Source organism: Grus americana, chromosome 5 (genome assembly GCF_028858705.1).
Source record: "Grus americana isolate bGruAme1 chromosome 5, bGruAme1.mat, whole genome shotgun sequence".
In the NCBI taxonomy this organism is placed as follows: Eukaryota; Metazoa; Chordata; class Aves; order Gruiformes; family Gruidae; genus Grus; species Grus americana.
The window spans coordinates 60,881,453-60,903,023 of NC_072856.1; the positions used below are offsets into that span (position 1 = coordinate 60,881,453).

Sequence of the window (21,571 nt, forward strand, 5' to 3'; positions counted from 1 at the left end):
TTTCTTCCCCACAAAAAGAGTGCGCTCTCTGTGGGAGAGAATATTTAATGAATCCAATTTGTTCAGCTTAGCGCATAAAAACACAAGCCGGTACTGCTTGGAGAGGTACCTGCCTGGGTTTGCTTCTCATCTCTTCACATCTATGTGGAGCACGTGGGGAGGAAAGTGTAAATCAGAACAAATCTGCCGGTGAACAGGGTGCTCTGTTGGTATTTCCTATCTCCTGTTGCACTGGTCGAGCTTAATTTTCAGAAATCAGCCAAGCCTAAGGTCAATAATACTATTATAATCGCTCTGACTTTCTGTAGCTGATATGATATATAACGAAGTATCTGTACAACTGGGAGCAAAAAGCCAACCCGCTGTGTTGTCTGGTTCGCTAAGAAACATTTAGTCATATGCAAATAAAAAAGGTGATTTGCTGAGTATAAAAAGAAGTCCCGCTGAGAGAGCAGGAGCTTGCGGCCGGCAGCCACTTCTGCAGCTCCGCGGCTGAACGGCACGAGCTGCCGGCACAGCTCCAGGCAGGGCAGAGCCTGGGCACGAGCCGGGAGGACCATCCACCTCCAACAGCCGCTCCTGCAGGCTTTCTCACCCGGTGGGACCACAAGGCTCTTCCGTGCACACACGGGGCCCAAAACCCGATTCTCTGCTTGGTGCACACTTTGACTTTGGGAGAGGAAAGAGTCTGGGTTACCAGCAGAACCAAGAGGAGGGATGAGTCCCACCCAGTGAGCCTGGGCTTGGCTCCGCTGCCAACCTTTGGGTTTGTGCCCATCCCCTGTGCAGAAGTAAAAATTCCAGGACAGTCAATTCCCAGTTACCCAGTCAATTCCCAGGAGGCTGAACGATCTTGGGTCTTTGGGGAAGCCAGCAAAGAACAGGGCTGGGTAGGATGACCCATGCTCCCCCCTGGTCGGGTGATCCTCAGCATTGCCCCGCACTGAAGGTCTTCACCCGCAGGCACTGGAAGAGGACCCCTGGGCTCAATGCACAGCATGGGGCAGGATTTGGCTGCAGCTCCTTAGGAGCACCTCTCCAGCCCCATGACTGGGGGGGAGAGGTGTAGGACGCTGCCCCATCACCAGGGCTGTGACCCTGGGACAGGATACTTTCGCTTCTCTCCCTCCGGGGAGGGAGGATTTCTCTTCTCCTTCGCATGGAGCCTAACCCAAATTCCTGGGCTTGGGGGCAGAGGAGCGACTGGGGGTGACTAACTCCAACAAGAATTTTACCAAGAGTGAGTAAGGGCTCTGGGCTGCAGACAGCGATGACAAATCTTAGAAACCCAAGCCTGTACTTTGGCAGGAGGGTTTGTTGTTTGGGTTTTGTTGGGGTTTTTTTCTTTTATGTGGTCCTTTTTATTACTTTTCAGCTGTACAGTGTGTTCTTAGATGGTATATTTGCAACTTCACATTTTTTGATCGTGACCATCATTATTTCAGATAACAGAACAGTCAACAACTAGGTGCTTGGCCAGTTCTTTAGCCCTTGAAGCAAAAGGAAACTCTGCAAGAGGGTTTCCTCAGAGCTTTCTAAAAGGATTTTCTGTGACTGTATCCCACCAACTCCACCGTCCCTCTGATCCTTACTCAACACAGCCTTTATGCTGTGAGCTGAATGCCCCTGCCAGAGTCCCACCATCACCTTGCCCCAGGGGAGTTGTTTGACCTCTCCAAAATATCCCATCCCACTGCACTTTCCATCTTTCCAAGAGGTACATTTAGGCCTGTAATAACATGCCCTAAACGTGTATTCCCCAAGGTGTGACTGCCAAAATGAGACTTTCAGGTAAAGAAGCAGCCAGTGGCACGGGGTGTGTGGCTAAGCGATGCAGCCAGGACCTCTCTCAACAGTGCAGTTCCCAGGAAAAAATCAAAAGGAAGGCTTTAAAATATCGAGATTATTTCCAACCGTTGCAAAAGGTCCGTCCTTTATCTTGGCTTTCTGGCAAATAAAACCTTTCAGAGATTTTAAGTTTTTTAAGCCTTTTCCCTATACACTGCAGGGCTAGAAACCCTTGTGCTGGAGCTGGTAAGGGAAAGCGAGATTCTCCTATAACCCCTTTGATCCCCCAAGTGCTGGATTTTGGGGGCCAGCTGTCCCCCAGGTTATTTGGAGCTCGGTGCAGGCTCACCAGCCAGGGAAGCAGAGGTCCCGGTGGCACGGCAGGGAAAGTGGGTAGCATTATCAGGTGGCTTTGGGGTCCAGCAGGTTTACCCCCTTTTTGTGGGACAAACTGTCCTCTCTGGGAGCAATCCAGCTTTAAAATGATTGCGTTCCACTTTGAAAAGGACTTGCGTTGTATAACTCAGTCACTGCGGCTCTGAAAAATAAGGGTCCTGCCTAAAAACGTAACATTTGGCACCAAGGGTTAGTTAGACTTGGTTTTGCTATTCCTCTGTGCTGAATCAGCTCCTCACCCTCCTCGCTGCTAACAGCATGGCTGAGACAGGCCATGCCCTCCGGGGAGATGGGCCTTGAAAAGATGCTCCCCACCTCTGAAAAGACGCACTGCTATTTTCACAGCCTCCCGCTGCAACCTGTCGGGCTCTCACATTATCACACGCAAGCACCACCGTTTGCAAACGTATTTGCTATTACAGCAGACAGGAAGAGATTAAGTGAGCGCTTTAAAATTAACGTCCACATCAGTCAAAAGAAACAAAAGCAAAAAATAACAGGGTAGTTGAATGCTCTTATGAACAGGATGTGTTCAAAATTACTACTCCATCCCATTACAAATGCTTAGAAACTGCACAGCCTCTCCAGCGCAGTGAGATTTTAAAGTGGTTTATTGGGCATAAGGAGTTCAGAGCTGATAATGCCGCTTCCAACCTCATCCTTTCGCTGCATGAAAATAGGTAGTGGCTATCGACTGGTGTAAATTGGCTACTTTTAAAGCTGTATTTGCTGGTTTATATGTGCTAAGAGTCTCTTTACAGAGTTTTCAGTGCCTGAATGTAATGTGTGTGATTAAGGAGGGAATATATTGAGTTTCTTCAGCAGAGGACTGGTTCCAGTGTGTGCCCTGCGTGCTGGAGAGCTGGGGACCTGCTGCAGTTGAGCTGTACATCCCGATCACTAGGAGGAAAACCAGGGCTGCCAGAGGGTTGTTGGTCAGTCCAGACAAACTTCTCACTTTGTCTTTTCTTTTCCTTCCCTTTCAGGACAAACCGTTCACGATGTCAATCAAAAAGGAAGGTGCCCACAAGAAGTGGGCTGCCCTGAAGGAGAAACTCGGACCCCAGGAGACCGACCAGTCTGAGGCCAACCTGGAAAATGCAGAGCCGGAGCTGTGCATCCGTCTCCTGCAAATGCCATCAGTGGTGAACTACTCCGGGCTGAAGAAGCGGCTGGAGAACAGCGACGATGCCTGGATGGTCCAGTTCCTGGAGCTGTGCGGGCTGGACCTCCTTCTGGAGGCCCTCGACAGGCTGTCCGGGCGAGGAGTGGCCAGGATTTCTGATGCCTTGCTTCAGCTCACCTGCATTAACTGTGTGCGAGCAGTCATGAACTCCCACAAAGGCATCGAATACATTGTGAGCAACGAGGGCTACGTCAGAAAACTCTTCCAAGGTAAGAAGGCATCTTCCTGCTTCACCCATCACATGCAGCATGGGGGGGGACTTTTCTGTTGCTTATCCTCCTGCCCTGCACCAGGCTTCTTGCAAGTTGTTGATAGCAACTGATTAATGAAAGAGATTGTTTTCTTCTTTAAAATAATATTGCTTGGAAATGGCCTTGCCTTTGCCACTCAGTGGTATTTAGATGGGCTTGTTTCCACACAAATGTCTTCATAGTTCACAGAGAAGCCAGGGATAAACCCAGCTTTAGCTGTACGCAGGCATGAGAAGTCCTCAACCCTTCAGCTGTCAGCAGACATTTGCTGTTTAGTCTTTCTGAGCCCCAAGGGTAGAGAGAGGAATTCAAAGGGCTTGGAGACTTGTAGCCTGTAAAGAAGAGTGAAGGTGGCATGGTTTAGATGCGAGAGCCCATTCTCTGCACTGCTCAGTCTGTTCCTTCTAGAAGATGCTAGGTAATACCACTCACTTTCTCCTGCCATTCACTTGGCTCATCATAAGGTATGAAAGTAGTCAGGGCATCTCCTAGGACTTTTTGTACAGCACTTAATGATGGTGGTGCTGGGAGCATAGCTTCTGTGTTGCTCCACAGAGCTGAGATCACAGCTGTGCCCAGAAACCCTTATTAATAGCTCTTTAAAACACATTTAGTCTGAATGCTGGCTTGCTCCCCTCTTCAGTTTTGAAGTCCTCTTCCTTCCTCTCCACCCTGCGTTTTCTTAACCAGTGTGAAACATAGGGCGGCATTTTTGTGCTGTGAAAAACAGGGGGGCACCCTGGGTTTTCAGCGGTCAAGCTTCTTTGTGCACTAATAAAGGAAAAATAAGATGGTCTAATACTCTCCCTCCCAGCTCCCAGGGCTCACAGAGAAAGAATAGTGGGAAAAAAAGGGAATACATGGGGACTGGTTTGAACAATTGGCCTACTTGATATGCATATTGGGTGTTTCTGCACTAAAAATAAGACTCATTAATTGAGGAAAATGGTTCATCTGCTGTTCTAGAAAATGCCCATATGTGAAAATGAGAAATAAAATATGTGATTGTGAGTGCTGAGATCTTGGCTGCTGTTGCAGCACACCACTGGTACATGGAAGAGATGAACACATACAAGCAGCACAAAAATGCCAACAGGGTACCTGAACTAGCATGTACTGTTCCCACTAGAAGTTACTACCAGATATTGCTATTGAGATGGGATATCTATAAATTAAGATTTTTTTCTTCCATCTTCCATGTAGTGGTTCCACTCCTGCAATCTTCTTTCTACCACTGGTCATAAGCTATGTAACAGAAAACACTGAGATTCAGAACATCAATGTATCATTATAAATACGTTTTTGTTTTGTTTTGTTTTGTTTTTCCTCCAGCACTTGACACAACTAATGTCATGGTCAAAAAGCAAGTATTTGAGCTCCTGGCTGCACTATGCATTTACTCATCAGATGGCCACGCTTTGGCTTTGGATGCCCTGGACCATTACAAGGCAAGTGTTGGGCTGCACCAGGAGGTACTGCTCTGCTCTGATCCATGCGGGTAGATCCATGTACCACAGAAAAGGGTTGAGAATGAAGGTCATTTTGCGTCATTTTGCATCATTTTGGTAAGAGAGGCAGGGATTTAAAATGCAAAATCTATAGGAATTTTGGCCTGGTCAGTAGAAGTCCACGATGCTGCTCTCTAACTTGTCTGGACAGATGACTACCAACCACAAGGTCCCTTCCGGCAGGAAAAGCACTACCAGTTTAGCAAAATAGATGGTGCCACATCCATGGGTTTCACTGGCCACACGCCCAGGTAGGTGCATCAGTTATCAGAAAGCATAAAGGGATCCAGGAGGAGTTTCACTGACTTTCTCTGCTGACCAGACCCTGTTCCGTGATGGAGGAGTGCTGCTTTTACCTGTGTCTTCCTGTCTTGTGCACAGTGGGATATACTGGGAGGTTTTAAGATGCTAATTACATCTGAGAGCCTGCACCAAAATGGTAGACGTTTCTGAACAGTCTGAACAGAAATATCACTTGTGTTATTAACAGAGTGTGAAGAACCAGCAGTATCGATTCAGCGTCATAATGAACGAGCTCTCCAACACAGATAATGTGCCGTACATGGTGACACTGCTGAGTGCTATCAACGCCATCATACTGGGGAAAGAAGAGCTAAGAACAAGGACACAAATCAGAAATGAGTTTATAGGTAAGGATGTTTGTTGCACCTAACTTTCTTTGGGGAAAATCATTTGCCAAGCAGTTTTATTTTCAGATGTATCCATAAGGTGACTAAAGAGGGCTGGGGAGCAAACCTGCAAATATTAAAGGCAGGCTCTTGGTTTTGGGGTTTTTTTGGTCTCTATTCTCTACGGCAACCTGTCTGTAACCAGATTTTTAGATTTTTTTTTTAACTTTGCTGCTTTCCCATAGCTTTAATACTTTCTGGAATCCCAGCAGCACTGTATCACTTGAGCTTCTTTAATACATTTCTATAACCAATCATCTTATGTAGCCACATTTCCATGTGTTGCAACTCCTGGTAAGAGTAGATAAGGTTTCTTTGCCCTGTGTCTATTCACTTGAGCCACAGAAGCTGCCCTGTGATTCTGAAGTACTTTCCAACTGCTTGAATACCAGGATCCTAGGTACCATTGTTAGGATTCACCTCACATAACGCACGCACGTGAGCTGGTGACCTGAGCTCTGTTTCTCTCTGTGGAGAGCAGGGGACATTTGACCACACCGTTCGTCTGACTGATTTTAGATGTCTAACTCGGCATGAGGTGACTTAGTCCCAGAAGTGCCTGTGTCCCTCAGTAGCTCCAGGGGGATGCTGCAGTGGTTCACGCAGCTGCAGACAAGTGTACCATGGGTCTCTTCATTTACCAGATGACCCTACCCACTTTGACAGATCCATCAGAAGGTATTTTCACATTTTCTCTCAGCAAAAAGTGTTTATGACCGTAACACTGTATAAAGAACATAATAGATCAGTGCCAAGTAGGTCATAATGCCCATATATCTCTTTTTTTGTTCTCCCAGGGCTTCAGCTGTTGGATATTTTAGACAAGCTAAGGTAAGGATCACTGTTTACATTTTCTTCTAGAAATGAGATTCAGAGTAACGTAGCTGTGGAAACTGAATACTTACCAGCCTTCAGTTGTGTGAACTGTACCTGGGTGGAGCGGACCACACTAGTTGCACCCATTACGTGGGGACCAGAGGCATTAGGCCAGCGTTAAGATGCTCTCGCCAACCACAGCGTTACAGGGACAGCCGTTGGTGCAGATGGCTTTGACACATTGACAGAGGCTCTGGGCATAGGTGGAGCGAGGCTCAGCGATGTCCTCGTTGAGGCTGCATTTCAGACTGAACCTGAAGCCACGCTGTGGGCTCACTGAGGAGCTTGCTGTATCCAAACCCCTTCACTGCTGATGGTGGTCCCAGGAACATCCAGCTAAGACTTTACTAATGCATATCTGGACATACCTGTCTTTGCAGTTTTTAAATTAAAAATGATGTTCTGTCAGAAACACTCATGGTAAATACTAGAATGCATTATATGTGAGTTGCAGTTATCCATGTAACTGGAATTGCTCCATTCAACCCCATAAAAATTAAGGAAGAGATGATCTTTTGATACAGACTACTAGCAAGGGTGGAGTTCCTGCACTGAGTGGTCTCAAGAGTGCTGAAGAAGTTGGCTTTAGAGAGTTTGGAGGTTTTTTAATCAAATTTTGAGTAATAGAGAAGAAAGTTTTTAAAACAGAAACATCACTAGAATATTTTCACTTTGTCTTGACTTTAAAAAAATAAAAAAAGAAGGTGGCTCAGTTTCAAAAAGGTAGAAATGCCACTCTGTTGTTACAGCTCCAAGGAGAAGTCCATACAAAGCATACACTGGGCCAGGTTACGCCATGAAAAGTCCCATTCATTTATATGTGTTGACTGTGGAAAGAGGTACATTCAGTTCAAGAAAGGATGCACTGATGGCATTTGATCCTTTATAAATAAGGTAGAGTTGGGTACTTTCAGCACCAACTGGCTCAGTTTGAGAGGCAAAGAGATAAAAGCCATTTAAACAAAAGCAATCATCTGAAAATCAGTGAAGAGCTCTGTGGTGAAAATGAATGCTGTAATATTGCAGAGACATAGAGGAGGAGGATCTGCTTATCCAGTGTGATACATTTGAGGAATTCAAGATAGAAGATGATGAGGAATTACTAAAGATATGTGATGGGATAAACATGAACGATCATCATGAGGTCTTTTCATCTCTCTTCAATAAAGTAAGTAGGCCCTCAGGTGGGGCACAAAGTCATGTAATGGCAAAGTTAACATACTTTGCTTGGAACCAGCCTTGTTGTGACTGAAAGCTGCCCTGCCTTCCAGGTGAGCCGCTCTCCAGTCTCCATCCAGCTGCTGTCCATCCTCCAGAGCCTGCTGCACTTGGAACCATCTCATCACTCCAGCCTCTTGCTGTGGGAGTCCTTGGACGCCGTAGTGAACAGAGCCCTTTTGCTCGCAAATGACAGTAAGAATGACATATCCGTCCAGCCTTGCACTCTCCTCTTGTTTTCCCTTGTCCCACCCATTGCCCACAAAGTCCTTCCCAAATGCACAAGAAATAGTCTATGGGACTTGCTAAGAGCTGAACAGAAGCTGGGACAAAGCTATACCTGCTGCACAGGGTTAGGTCGTGATGCGAAGCCCCAGCCATGAAGATACCCGTTAGCAGTGGGCTTGGGATTCATGATCTTGCTCTGACGGTCAAGCCCAGAGCTTTGAGTCATGGGAGTCAATGGGAATCTGTCCTTGTTGGCATCCTACCACTGGCGCTGGCTAGCCTTGCTGGCAGGCATGCTCAAAACAGTGTTTATGGGCTGGGACCATGGGAAGGAAATTGCCTGGAAGCTAAAAGTGCAATTGTGTAAAGTGAAACCAGGGAGTGGGCTCTGTGGCTCCAGATCTGCTGCTTGGTGAGGGTTGAACAGCATGAACCAACCTTTGGGCCCCATTCTTCTCTGACCCTGACCCATTTCTCTAGTCCAAGGGAACACAGTTGAAGAAGTCATCGAGAGGTTGTTATCTATCAAGAAACATCCAAACAAGCAAAAGCGAGCTGAAAACCGGCTGTCTGGCAGTGCGAATGGAGGTGTCCAGGCTGAGCTAGAGCCATGTGCACATGCAGCTCAGAGCGCAGTGGGATCATCAAACCCCTCCAAGGCACCAGCACCTCCCTCAGGGCCGTCCGCCAACGAAAAGAAGATCTCGTGCTCCCAGCTCACAGTCTGCTCTGCTTCACCAGAGAAACCTAACCCTCCACCTAACACTGCTCCTGCCCCAGCACCTCCACCCCCACCACCTCCACCCCCACCCTCTGGCACAGCAGCGGTGACCCCCACATCCCCTGTGATGAATGCACCTCCAGTCCCTCCGCTCCCTGGCATCCCTCCACCCCCACCCCCATTGCCCGGCATGGGGGGCATCCCTCCACCCCCACCCCTATTGCCCGGCATGGGGGGCATCCCTCCACCCCCACCCCCATTGCCTGGCATGGGGGGCATCCCTCCACCCCCACCCCCATTACCTGGCATGGGGGGCATCCCTCCACCCCCACCCCCATTGCCTGGCATGGGTGGCATCCCTCCCCCTCCACCGCTCCTGCCTGGCATGGGTGGCATCCCTCCCCCTCCACCCCCATTGCCTGGCATGGGTGGCATCCCTCCCCCTCCACCGCTCCTGCCTGGCATGGGTGGCATCCCTCCCCCTCCACCGCTCCTGCCTGGCATGGCAGGAGATCATATAGAAGTCATGGTGGCCTCCCAATTCAGCTGCCCTCTTGGCTCGAGCAGGCCTCCCCACAAGGCGGTGAAGACGCCAACGTTGAGGATGAAGAAGCTGAACTGGCAGAAGCTTCCCTCCAATGTGGTGAGAGGTGGGTGCTTCTGGCATAAAGTCACTGCTTTATATATGCTTTTTTTTTTTTCCCTCCGGAAAAAAAAATCTCTGAATTTGTCATATGTGATTGACTCCATTTAGATGTAGAACTCCCCTGATTTCCATTACATCTGACCTGCAGAGCTTAAATAAATAAAAATAACTTGAAACTACTAATATAGTATAATATAATAAGCATTCCAACTCAATCAGTAGTTTGTAATAGCTTATTTATAACTAAAATTCTTTGAAAGAAAAATAAGGGGGAGGGATGGGAAGATTGCCCTAATCCACAATGACATACCTTAGGCTTGAGTTCTCAACAGGCTCTGATCTGTGTTCCCCAGACTTTCATTCCCCAGGTCATCTATACTTGCATCTAGTTATATTAAAGTCATGAGTAAAGAGTGCAGGTAAGGATCACATCACACTTCAAAAAGGACATTGAAAGAATTAGAGAGCTGTGAGAATCGTTGACTTGTCTCTTGATTTTTTGGGTCACATTTCCCTTTCCTAGTGGATCCAAAGAGGAGCATGAAATGTGAGAAGAAGCCAGGACAGGCAAGGTCATTTTTGTCCTAGAAAAGCAAAGCATCCACTGCATGGAAGTTTGCATAGGTAAAGTCTGAATCTGGCATGTTTTCAATCACAAGAGTAGTTAATCTTGGGGATTATTTCAGTAGCGACTTCTACAGGCATGTTTGGATGATGTTTGGGGTTATTTTTAAAAAAAAGATGTTTAAGAAAGTGCAGTGGGAATTAATTCAAGCAGTCCTGTAGTCAGCATTACACAAGGAGGCTTGATTATAAAATTAAAAATGTAGGAAGGTCATAGTCAGAAAATGTCCAGGTTGTGGCCAATCCCTCAGCTTGCATGCAAGGAAGCAAAAATAACATCAGCCATGCGACTAGAAAAGAAATAGCTGAGGTCCTTTTCATGCTGATCCAGTCTCCCTACCGAGGAGGAGAACACAGTTGTATAGGGAGGGATGGGGCTGTATGGCCTCTGTGTGATGAGTGCTGCATCTCCTTACCAGCACATCTTGGGGTAAAGCACCAGGTTTAATTACCCTTCAGACCCTTTGGATCCTGCCTGTGGGACTTGCCCCTCCTCAATAATTAGCACTTGTCCAGGACTTGTATATCTTTCTTATTTCATTCATCTTCTGAGAAGTGTCCTTTCCAGCAATTCACATTGCCTCAAAAGCCAGGAGCTTTCAGCTGTCCCTGTAGCCAGTCTGAACACCTTTTCTTTTTCCAGAAAGTCACTCAATGTGGGCTTCAGTGAGCAGCAGCAGCGAGGAGACTATAGAGCCCAATTACACAAGCATAGAGCAGCTGTTTTGCTTTCCACAACCGACACCCAAGGAGAAAACAGCCGCACCAGTGAAGGCAGAACCGAAGGAGGTGAGGAGGACGCTCTTGTTCTTTCAAATAAAGATCACTGCAGACAGCTCATCTAATACAAGATATCTTCTTTTTCTTTAATGAAGATCACATTTTTGGACTCCAAGAAAAGTCTCAATTTGAACATATTTTTGAAGCAATTTAAATGGTAAGATATGGCCTATTTTCGTGACAGTTGACGAAACTTTGAGCAGGTTTTGCATAGTATCTGGAAGGTCTTTGCATCATTTGACCAGGGACAGAAACAAAATTTGGGGCATAGCAGGGATCCAGGTCCCGATTCTGGGTTAATCATGGGGACATAGCTTTCCTTTTGGATTTCTGTGGCTCTCACTAGGCAAAGCACAGAGCATTTGCACAGATACATGTCTCAGTAGCATGTGATTGTGGAAGAGGGGTCTTTGGGTGATGGCTGACTCTGCTCCTTCTCCCTGTAGCTCCAACGAAGAGGTGGCTGCCATGGTCCAGAATGGGGACCGGACCAAATTTGACGTAGAGGTTCTGAAGCAGTTGCTGAAGCTGCTGCCTGAAAAGCATGAGGTCAGGAGGAAAAATGGTACCCTTAGTTCACAGAGTTGAACACACAGTGCAGTCCTGCAGTCTTGATTCTTTATTTCTCATCAGATAGAAAACCTGAAGGCCTTCAGAGAAGAGAAAACAAAGCTTGCAAATGCAGATCAGTTTTATCTTCTCCTTCTTCAAATTCCCAGGTAAGGGTGTTGGTCAGGAACTTCAGCCCTGTCTTTTTCTGGGTTCACCTCTGGGAAGTTTAAATTTATTTATATGAGCCTCACACAGACACTGATGGATGGATATAGCTGGTGGATTCCCCCTTCCACCTTAGAGCCCTGTCTTTTTCTGGGTTCACCTCTGGGAAGTTTAAATTTCTTTATATGAGCCTCACACAGACACTGATGGATGGATATAGCTGGTGGATTCCCCCTTCCACCTTAGAGCCATCCCTTTCCCCGTTACCCTTAGATGAAGGGCTGTTGCTGCTCCAGCACCTCCTCTCTCTCTGAAGCAGCAGAAGCTGGCCCAGACCCGGGGTCAGACCTGCCCAAGGATGCCACGTAACTTACTGAAAGGCAGTGCCAAATGCAATGCCAAGAAGGGGGAACCCATATCTCACACGGTGGTTAGTCTTCTCTTTGCTGACAACAGCGTGTCAGCAGAAACTACTTCCCCACTGGTCCCCAAGGCAAGTGGCAGCCCCTCGCCTCCCTCCACAAGCCACAGACACTGGTTTGATGTGGATGTGGTTGAGAGCCACGTTGTGGGGTTGCCAGGCTTAGCGGTGATGTGGGAAGAGGGCTGCTGTGCTGGCCAAGATCACAGTGCCTTTAAGCTTTGAATCAATCTCCGTCCTTAGCTACCAGCTGCGCATTGAATGTATGCTGATCTGTGAGGAGACCACTGTTGTGCTGGACATGATTCAGCCGAAAGCTGAAGCTATCCGGAGAGCCTGTGAAGGTAAATGGCCTGACCTTATTTCTGGATCTTATTTATGGCAGGAAGCTTTAAAACCCCCAAAACTCCCCTGGACCTCTGCAATGGTACTACCCAGCCCCCAAAAAACTCCCCTGCCGTCCATTCACTGGTTCGCTGCAGAATATGGGATGCAGCTTTAGGTGTCTCCACTGACGGTCAAAGCCCTTAATAGGACCAGAGGTCATGTTCCCTCACCCTCGGCCCTCTTTTTCTGCAGCAGATGTGTTCCTCTGAAACACTTTCAATGGTGAAGCGTTGGAAGATTGTCAGCCCTTTCAAAGGAGTTGAATTTAGACAGCGGTGCTGGCCCCGTTACAGATAATTCATCCAGCATTATTTGTCACGTTAAGACCGTCACACTGCAATTTTCTCTGCTGCCAGAAAAGCACACCCCAAACTTCCCCCAGAAAGTAGTGATGCTTTGGTTTTTCCCTGCCTACAAATGGAACCAGAAGAAAAAGTTTGTTATTCTGGGCTATAAATTGCTGATGGTCCAATTTCGTGAGCACCTGGAGAGATTATGCCATAGGTTTTGGCTTCCTGTGGCGGAAACCTCAAGTCCCACTCCACTGAGAGCAGAATGCTCTTCTTGGCACTGTTAAGTGCCGCCTGTCCTACAGAGCCAGTTACCCCAACTCCTGCCAGGGGTTTCTCCAGCTGGCATTACAGATGCCTGCTGGGATAACTGAAGCTTCCCCCAAAAAATGTCTTCCCAGCAATGCAGTTGTCCTTTTGGAGCTTTTCCTGCCTCAAAGCTGAGTGCTTCAGAAAGCACACCTCTGCAGCACCCCGATGTAAGAGCAAGGACAGGGACTATACCCTTCATGCCCTGATAATCACCTCCACCATGCGAGACCAAGAACAGGGCGAGCTTGTCTGATTTTAGCAGCTGTCAGATAATCACAGGGCTGGCAGAATTGGCTTCACTGCACAGCTGAACGGAGTCTGCAAGATTAAAATTACAGCCCAGTTGCCCTCGCCCACACCAGGGTAAATCGGGGCACTTCCAAGGAAGGCAGCGAGTTGATGGCTGTTAGTGAGGAGGGTCCAACTCCAGGGTATTTTCCACTAGGAATGAGAGACCAGATGTAAAGAAAGAAAGAAAGAAACATAAGTCACAAAAACTTTTATTAAGTCCAACTCGTGGAATTGAATCTATATAGAACCAGTTTCTCTGCAGGATGGGCCATTGGGCTGCAAATCTGAAATAGCATATTTGGTTTGGTGAAATTCAGAATCCCAATTTCAGTGCAGTTTAGGAAACATTCTGGTGTAACAGAGGCTTTTGTTTATAAGTCCTTTATGTTTTTCAGATCTTCTGAACAGTCATCGCCTGCCGCTCTTTTGTCAACTGATTCTCAAAGTTGGAAACTTTCTGAACTACGTAAGGACTTATTTTCTCTTGTCCTCTCCCCGTTACAGTATGTGGATGATCTCCTTCCGGGCTGTAATTCGGGTGGACACAGGAGTTACATCTGCTTTCTTTCTGTCTTTTAGGGAAGTCACACGGGCGATGCTGATGGGTTTAAAATCAGCACTTTACTCAAACTAACAGAAACCAAAGCAAACCAAACCCGTATTACACTGCTCCACCATATTCTGGAGGTACTACTGCCAAGTCCTGGGTGATAGGGAAGGGGGAGGATTTTATCACGGATGAACCATTTCTCCTACCCTGGTTTCAGTTAATGCCACGTGCTCATATTCACATCCGCCCTGGCTAGCCTCAGAGTGTCACAAGTTGGGAGCATTTGAATCAGTGCTTGTGGGCACTACTCAGGAAGCTCCTTACTTTAAGACTTGTTCTGCTTTCCTCCAGCATCTTTCCGTGCAACAGCTGGAACTTCCTTTTTCATATTTGTCCAATCTGCATATCATCAGCTGCAAACCACAGAGCACGTGGCTACCAAAGCTATCCTGGCTGGTCTGTACCCGTTCAGCCCTTCTGCTTTTCCACGGCCTCTCACTTTTCCAGCAGACTATGCTTGAGCTTTTCATGCCGCTCTCCAAGTCCCTATGGCTTTCTTATTCCCTGCAATGCTGTTTTTTCCTTTTTTTCTCTGTGCTCTGCTCTGCCACCTTCATTCATCAAGGTCCCCCCACTCCAGTTATGCATGTTCAAGCTCTCCTTTAGCTGGCAGTAGCTTCAGCAAGCACAGCCATGAAAATAAATTATGCAAATAAGATTAAAGCCCTTTTGATACCCTCCTGGGACCGTAGGAAGTGTCAGACTGCCTCAAACCACAATCCTTCCTCCTTCTGTGGTCAAGAGTAGGTATCTCAGAAGAGGGTAGAAGCTCAGCGGCAGGTCAGCTTTGCTTTGAACTATGAGTATTTCTCAACATTCAGCCCTCTTGTGTGTTTTTATAGCCCAGGAGCAATGCCTTTCCTCTCTGAACGTGCCGTCCTGTTTTGAATGCGGCTTGGCTCTGAGAGGCAAAGCACACTGCGGAGGGGAGGCAGCAGCGGGACGTGGCACGGTTGTCCTTCCCGGGCACTTCTGCCCGTGTCTGTTCCCCCCCAGCTTCTTCTCTCAGCTCCTGCCACACAGCAAATAACACTTCTTTCTCTCTTCCGCTTCAGGAAGTAGAAAACAGCCACACGGACCTACTGGAACTGCCAAAGGATCTTGAATATGTTTCAAAAGCAGCAGGGTAAAATTGTGTGTCACTTCCTTCAAATTATAAACAAAAATAAATCCCATACACATCAACAATGTATCAGAAATTAGGACACACGCAGCTGGTATAGCACATTAACAAGACAGTGTCTTATTTAGTTTTAACCAAAAGATTTGGTTGATGAGTGTTGAAACCCCTTTAATATATAATAGTTCTACTACAGCTGGCAACACTTAGGGCTGAAATTTGCAGAGCATTCAGTTAATGCTGCCTCCCAGGCCCTTCCAAAATCTGCACTGCCTTTGTGGTAGCAGGAGCTTGTGAAGGCCAGCTACCCAGAAGCATTTCTGAAGTGCCTTCAACCAGAAGTGAAAGTGAGCTAATGCCGAGCTCTGAGGGCAGAGAACAGCCCTTTGAATGGGTGGACTTTTTTTGGCATTCTTCTAGTCCACGACGTTGTAGGTAGACCTGGCAGCCTTTCCAAAGCACTGTGGAGGGAAGCTGTTTTCCATGAGCTCGGACTGTATAGAGAGTTCAGAGCTTAGGTTTCAGTTCAGTGAAGTGGTGGGAAGCAGAGGGACCACCAAACCACCAGCTCAGACTTGTCCACTCTTTGGTCAGCGCAAGATGCTGGAGTGTCAACTAATGGGGGCATTCTGTGTGATTTCAGAATTAATATTGATATTATACGCACCGAGTCCAGTACCAATTTAAAGAAGTTGCTGGAGCTTCAGCGAAAAGTCTTATCATCAAACGACAATGTGAAACAGCAGTATGAGAAACCTATCCAGGTCAGTAATGGAGCTCCCTTATATCTCCCCCATTACACACACAGAGGCAGTGCGCAGTACATATGCAGCTGAGGAGGCTGAGGGTGAAAAATTCTGCCACAAGACATGGTCTCAGATTTGGAGATAGGCTGCAATGCCACACAACCCATCAATGTCTATTTGCCACCTCCACCCCAAACCTAGATACATTTGGTGAGGCCATTTCTTAAGGCCCCTGCCCCAACTCTGTTGCGTGACTCCTTGCTTTGAGTGAAGATGTTTACCCTCTGTGTGGATCACCAGAGTAAAGCCCTTCTCTTGGGATTAAGCTTTGCATTGAGTTTTCCATGTCTCGCTCAAGCCACCCCTGTAAACTGACACAGGACTGTCATCAGGAGCAAAGATCATCTGCAAATCTTAAATTTCTTCCCACTTTGTAAGCTCTGCTGCAGTTAAAAAAGTCAGGGCTCAAAGTCCTGCTCTGAGCTCTTACAGTGACATCCTTTTTTCTTTAAGTGCACTTCACTCATTGTCCTCTGGATGGTGTTTTACTGTGTGTATTAAATGCATTTCAGGATAGCATTGATGCCTCCAGAAAGCTGGAAGAAGAATTTGAAAGCATCGAAAAGAAGAGAGAAGAACTTGCAAATTATCTCTGTGAAGACCCAAGCAAGTTGTCCTTAGAGGACATATTTAGCACCATGAAGACCTTCAGAGATCTCTTCATCCGAGCCCTGAAGGTTGGCGTCTGCACACGTGATGCTGAGCACACCTAGTATTGGTGCATGCCTCCGCTCTGACAGGCAGGGGTGGGATGGGCACCCAAATCCAGTGGGGCAAAGATGCTGGTTATGACCTCCTGCTTTCAGCACTTGGCATGAGGTGACCCAGTGAAGAGGTGTCTGATCCCTACTCCACTGCATCCTCATGCAGTGCTGGTGCTCCTGGCCTGGCCCAGACCCTGGTGATTTGTGATTTTAGTGCAACTTTAGCTGCAGAGTCACAAAGATGTTTTGGGGTCAAGTGTGTAACTTTTAGAGGAAGGGGCTTATAAAACTTAACTCTTCATGCCAACCTGAACAAACAGACTCACAAAGGGGAGGTGTAGTAAAAAAGCCACCGTTTTGGAGGAAATGGTGGAGTCAGTGCTATCCACTTTTGCCTCAGCTAAAGGTCAGGCAGGAAGATCCGCACACTGGTAGGTAGCTGTGTTGGGCAGATCACCACTGCCATCTCCTACTGGGATGTGGCCGAGTCCTGGCCAAGCCAGTGGTCTCCCTCTCACCCTCTTGGCAAGACAGCCCTTATGCCCCATACCCATTTTATTTATTGCACAGCATAAAGCCAGAACTTCTCTTCCTCCTTTGCAACCATCTGCAGATCTTCTTTCTCTTCATCGGCTTTTCTAGCAGACGTTTAGCCATCCTTCTCATGCTCCTGTTTGTTACCTCACTGCAGGAAAACAAGGACAGAAAGGAGCAAGCTGCCAAAGCAGAGAAGAGGAAGAAACAGCTGGAAGAGGAGGAGGGGAAGAGACAGAAAGGAGAAAATGGAAAAGTCAGTGAGTATCTGAAAGGGCTTCAAAAAAAGAGAGACGGAGCTGACAGGAGCTCTTTGCTGGGCCTGCTTTAATGGACCAGTAGTGGTAATTTAGTTTGTGGGTTTCCAGGTCCCGGCTGACTAAAGGCTTTTAGGTGCCTTGCAGCCATAGCTATGAATTGACTTTTCACAGTTGCAGCTGGGCAGAGAAGTTAATTTTAGGTTTGCTGACTGAACAGCAGAGAAAGAAAAAAATCAGATTGAAACATTTCAGTTAACTTTTTCAGTTTCTAAACATAACTTTTGAATCTCAAATCTAACAAGAAAACTTTGACTTCTCCCCAGCTCCAAAATCCCCATATACACTTGAATAGTCTCTCTTTACTACAGACTACTGACATCCCAAAAATCTTACAGGTAACTTAAATCTGCCTTTCTCTGGATGAAAACAAAAGGCATAATTGAAAAGTACAATTGGAAGAAGCTGAGAGGAAAGAAAATCAATATTATTTTCCCTCCATCCCTCCCTCCTCCCCCTCCCCAAAAAAAAAGGCCCCCACCAACATGGATAGCAAACAGGAGGCATTTCAAGATCATGGTACAACCAGGCACAAGTCTGGGCAGAGCTGGTGCCACTGGTGCCAGCCTGCAGCACCCGGGCTGTGGGGTAAACCCTTTGACTTCAGCCAGGACACACCGCTGTGGGGCACGGAGCATGGGCTGCTCCCAGGCCTGGCATCCGTGCCTCGCTTTTCCCCAGTGGTTGCTTGTACCGGGACAGCAGGACCCACCCCAAGCAACAGCATCGCTGCAAAGTCTCCTTCTGCCCCATCTCATGGGCAGACTTAACACCCATCTCTTTTTATCCCAGTTAAGAAGGGGGTGGTGAAGCAGGAGGAGGTGTGCGTCATCGATGCGCTGCTGGCCGACATAAGGAAAGGGTTCACGCTGAGAAAGACAAAGAACAGACACGAGTCGGATGCAGTTCCTAAAACCTTGCCTGCGGAGAGCCCGGAGGAGAGCCAGGCTGGTAAGGACACAGACCCGACTGTCCCTGCAGCTATTCATTCCCACCTGCCTCTGAGCCTGAGCCAAGTGCACAAGCAAGAAGCATTCGCATTTGGGGCATTTTATTTAAGGAGGCTTTGCAGCCAGTGCTGCGCAGAAGAGGAGCAGAGAGCCCTGAGCTGTTGCCAGCCAGGTCTGCCCCAGAATTAGCAGCACTTTGGAGCAGCACGGCCTTGCACCCGTGCTGATAAACCCTCTGAGAGGCACGGCCCACAGGTCAGCCACAGAACCATGGCGTCATCCCCACATGAGTCCCCTCCGTGCTGTCGAGTCTCGGTAGCACAGCTCGTCACTGCCTTGGAGACTGCTGCGCCCTTAGTCTACATTTGGGAATCTAAAGAAGCCCTTAAAAAAAGATTAGAAAACCCTATTTGCAGAAGGACCCAAGTCCTTTAGGTGCTTGTTAGGAGATAGCCCATGGGTTTAGCTTTCCTTTGGTCTCTTGACCTTTGTGTCAGTGCATGTTAGATAAGTCCAAGGACATTGGCCTACCATAGAGCCTGACTTGTGCAGCATGGCTCTCCTTAACCTGCTCTGCAGGGACAGGATTAGGCTGGCTGACGGGCAGTTTTGAAGCCCTCATGCAGCCAAGCAAACAGTCCCACCAGGTTCAGGACCTTGCAGGCAGGTTCCCTCTTCCTGCCATAGGCTTTCAGGCACCCTTGGGAGTCTGGGGGCTTCCGTAGAAATCATCTGGTTGGCAGCAAAGACATGTAAACACCTGCTGAAAACAGAGCAGGGGCTTCGCTGAGCTGGAGGCTTGCAGTCCAACTGGGGTGACCACATGGGGTATAAGGAGGGGAGGTATAGGGAGGATAAAGTGGTGCTGCCTCTGCGTAGCTGCTGTAGGGTCAGGGCACCCTCCACAGGCAGCTGCTAGCTTGTAACCTGTCCCAGTGGCAGAAACACCTTGGTTGATCCAGGTGCGACTCTGCAGCTGTGGCTGATTGCATGTTTTTTGTTTAAAGGAAAGAGCATTAAGGATCCACAAGCAGCAGAAAAGCAGATCAGTGATAAGACCAAGCAAAACAACGATGTTCATCCCTCAGAAAGCACTCCGTCCTCAACCACTGCCCTGATGGAGATGGGTGAAGATGTTACAAATGCCTCAGCTTCAAACCAGGCATTATCTAAAAACAATGCTGGAGGAAATTTGCCACCAGAGTCCTGGATGGAAAGCCCCTCAGTAAGCTTGGTGGAAGCTGATGGGGCCAGTCAGCCCATGCCAGGCACCGGGATGGAGCAGGCAGACAGCTGGGCAAGCCTCCAGCCGAGCACGAAGAGCGGCTCCATTGCCTTCTCTGCTGCTAACATAGGCACAGGGATAAGGTTTGCAAGCAGCAGTTCGGGCACTGCTCTGAGAGATGAGCTCAACAGGTCCATCTTGGAAGGCCAGGACAAGGAATGCCCAGCTGATGGCTTGGAGAGCTATAGGCTGGCGCAGGAGCCAGAATCCCAGCCAAGCGAGACCGGAGTTGACCCTGGTAGTGCTCAGTTCACTCCCTGCGATGAGGCTCATCAGGCAGAGTTGAAAGAGGTGGCGAAGGAAAATGAAGACCCTGGTACAGACTTGCTGTTGGACACCTCTCAAGAGAAGTCCTTCTCAGAGGAGCCAGCCACCGACTCCTCTTGTTCAGCAACGCTCCCCCCAGGGCAAACTCACACCGACAGGGAAAAGCAGAGGCCATCTGGGAAACGGAGGAAGAAGAAGAGGCACAGCAAAAGCTACTCAGGTAGCCTATTTCATATATAGCCCTTGGGGACTGAGTTAAACTGGGGAGGCTTCCTCGTGTATTTGTATATATCTGTTCCTCCCCACTTCAAGGTCCAGTGCCCCCCGCCCCTAGAGCCATGCTGTTTCATGGACCTGTTATTTTTTTAAACCTGAAAAAGATTTAAAAAGAAAAACACAAGCATAGTTCATTCTCTTGACATTTATAAGCAGTTTATAAAGGGGTAATGATGAATCAATAATTAAAAAGCCCATTACACGTACACAGTAAAGATGGCAATAAGCACATCTGTCAAGTGTGCTACAGACAGCTACAGGGCACGGTTATGTGCAAACAAGAGCTCCATTAGACTCCAGAGCAGTGATTAAGAGCAGTTAATACTGGGTACTTAATCAGCGATCACCCCCTCTCATCTACTTACAAACACATAAATGCAGCAACTTCGGTGCTGCCGTGGGGTTCTTTGGTTTTTCCTCTCCGTCTCATTGCGAGAGCGCTCTGCCTGCAGTGGCTTGACAGCCTACCCCAGGGGTACTTTAGGTGGCTCCTGAACAGCAGACCCTCAAGCCATCACTGCAGGGTGAGGGGAAAAAGTCAACAATTAAAAAAGAGCATCTTGATGATGCTTCTGCGAAGGATTGTATTTGGCTGGCTGAATCGGTCCCTCGCACTGGGCTGTCCTGCTGGTGCCAGGAGAGAGCTCAGCTGCCGGAGGTGTGGAGCTACCCAGATCTCCGCCTGATGCCGAGCATCCACAGCCAAACCTGGGAAGTGCATCCGAGTCCCTCAGACTCTACCAAGCTGAAGCCACCCTTGGGTGGGTACTTTAATCCCAAATTAGAGGTGCCTCATAGGGAAGATGATACATGGGTCTGTCAGCCTTTAGAAAGATGCAATATACTGTCCAAAGCCTGTTCTCTGCAAGATCCTGGAGTCAAACAAACGAGCAGGAAAATGGTGGAAGTCTCTTTTTATCAATGTTTAATGATTTTCCTTCCAAGGAAGGTGGAAGAGAAAAGAAAGGAGGCTTTGAATACCCACTGCTGAGAAAGACAGCATGGGTTGAGCATCTACCACAGAGGGACTTACTTTTATAATGCCAGCATACCCTGGGGCTGTAGTTACTTACATTTCTAAACATGCTGCTTTCGGAGCAGTAGTTCCCAGACTTGTTTCCCAGGAGGCAGCAGGAGGAGCTGCAGCAAGGGAGCACCCCACGCTCCCAGCCGTGGCGATGCTTTCCTGACATCTGAAATCAGTGTTTCTGGCTTAAGGAACTGACCCCCCCAAAAGCCACGGGGCTCCCTGGGCATCCAGAGATGGCATCTTAGGAGCCTCTCTGCTACTAGACAATGTTTTCATCGTAAAAAGTGCCCTGTTGTTATATTTGCCTTGTGATGATCAGCTATATTTAGTGTCTCTCTTTTGT

General features: G+C 47.9%; 1 protein-coding gene across 8 annotated transcripts in view; it reads left to right on the forward strand.

Moving 5' to 3' along the window:
• The window catches only part of INF2 (inverted formin 2), a 43,222-nt gene that overhangs the window by 15,685 nt on the left and 5,966 nt on the right, over window positions 1-21,571 (forward strand). For 6 of the 8 annotated variants that reach the window (XM_054826810.1, XM_054826815.1, XM_054826812.1 and 3 more), the window contains exons 2-21: window positions 3,171-3,579; window positions 4,954-5,069; window positions 5,620-5,779; window positions 6,616-6,649; window positions 7,721-7,862; window positions 7,966-8,107; window positions 8,621-9,511; window positions 10,775-10,920; window positions 11,007-11,068; window positions 11,358-11,460; window positions 11,545-11,630; window positions 12,293-12,393; window positions 13,725-13,795; window positions 13,909-14,016; window positions 14,995-15,065; window positions 15,703-15,823; window positions 16,378-16,542; window positions 17,261-17,363; window positions 18,213-18,371; window positions 19,378-20,142. In XM_054826810.1, coding sequence (XP_054682785.1) covers window positions 3,186-3,579; window positions 4,954-5,069; window positions 5,620-5,779; window positions 6,616-6,649; window positions 7,721-7,862; window positions 7,966-8,107; window positions 8,621-9,511; window positions 10,775-10,920; window positions 11,007-11,068; window positions 11,358-11,460; window positions 11,545-11,630; window positions 12,293-12,393; window positions 13,725-13,795; window positions 13,909-14,016; window positions 14,995-15,065; window positions 15,703-15,823; window positions 16,378-16,542; window positions 17,261-17,363; window positions 18,213-18,371; window positions 19,378-20,142 — 3,940 coding nt within the window. In that variant the 5' untranslated portion in view covers window positions 3,171-3,185. Of the gene's footprint in view, window positions 1-3,170; window positions 3,580-4,953; window positions 5,070-5,619; window positions 5,780-6,615; window positions 6,654-7,720; window positions 7,863-7,965; window positions 8,108-8,620; window positions 9,512-10,774; window positions 10,921-11,006; window positions 11,069-11,357; window positions 11,461-11,544; window positions 11,631-12,292; window positions 12,394-13,724; window positions 13,796-13,908; window positions 14,017-14,994; window positions 15,066-15,702; window positions 15,824-16,377; window positions 16,543-17,260; window positions 17,364-18,212; window positions 18,372-19,377; window positions 20,143-21,571 lie in introns of those variants that run through there. The other 2 variants (XM_054826816.1, XM_054826817.1) reach the window with 2 other exon arrangements.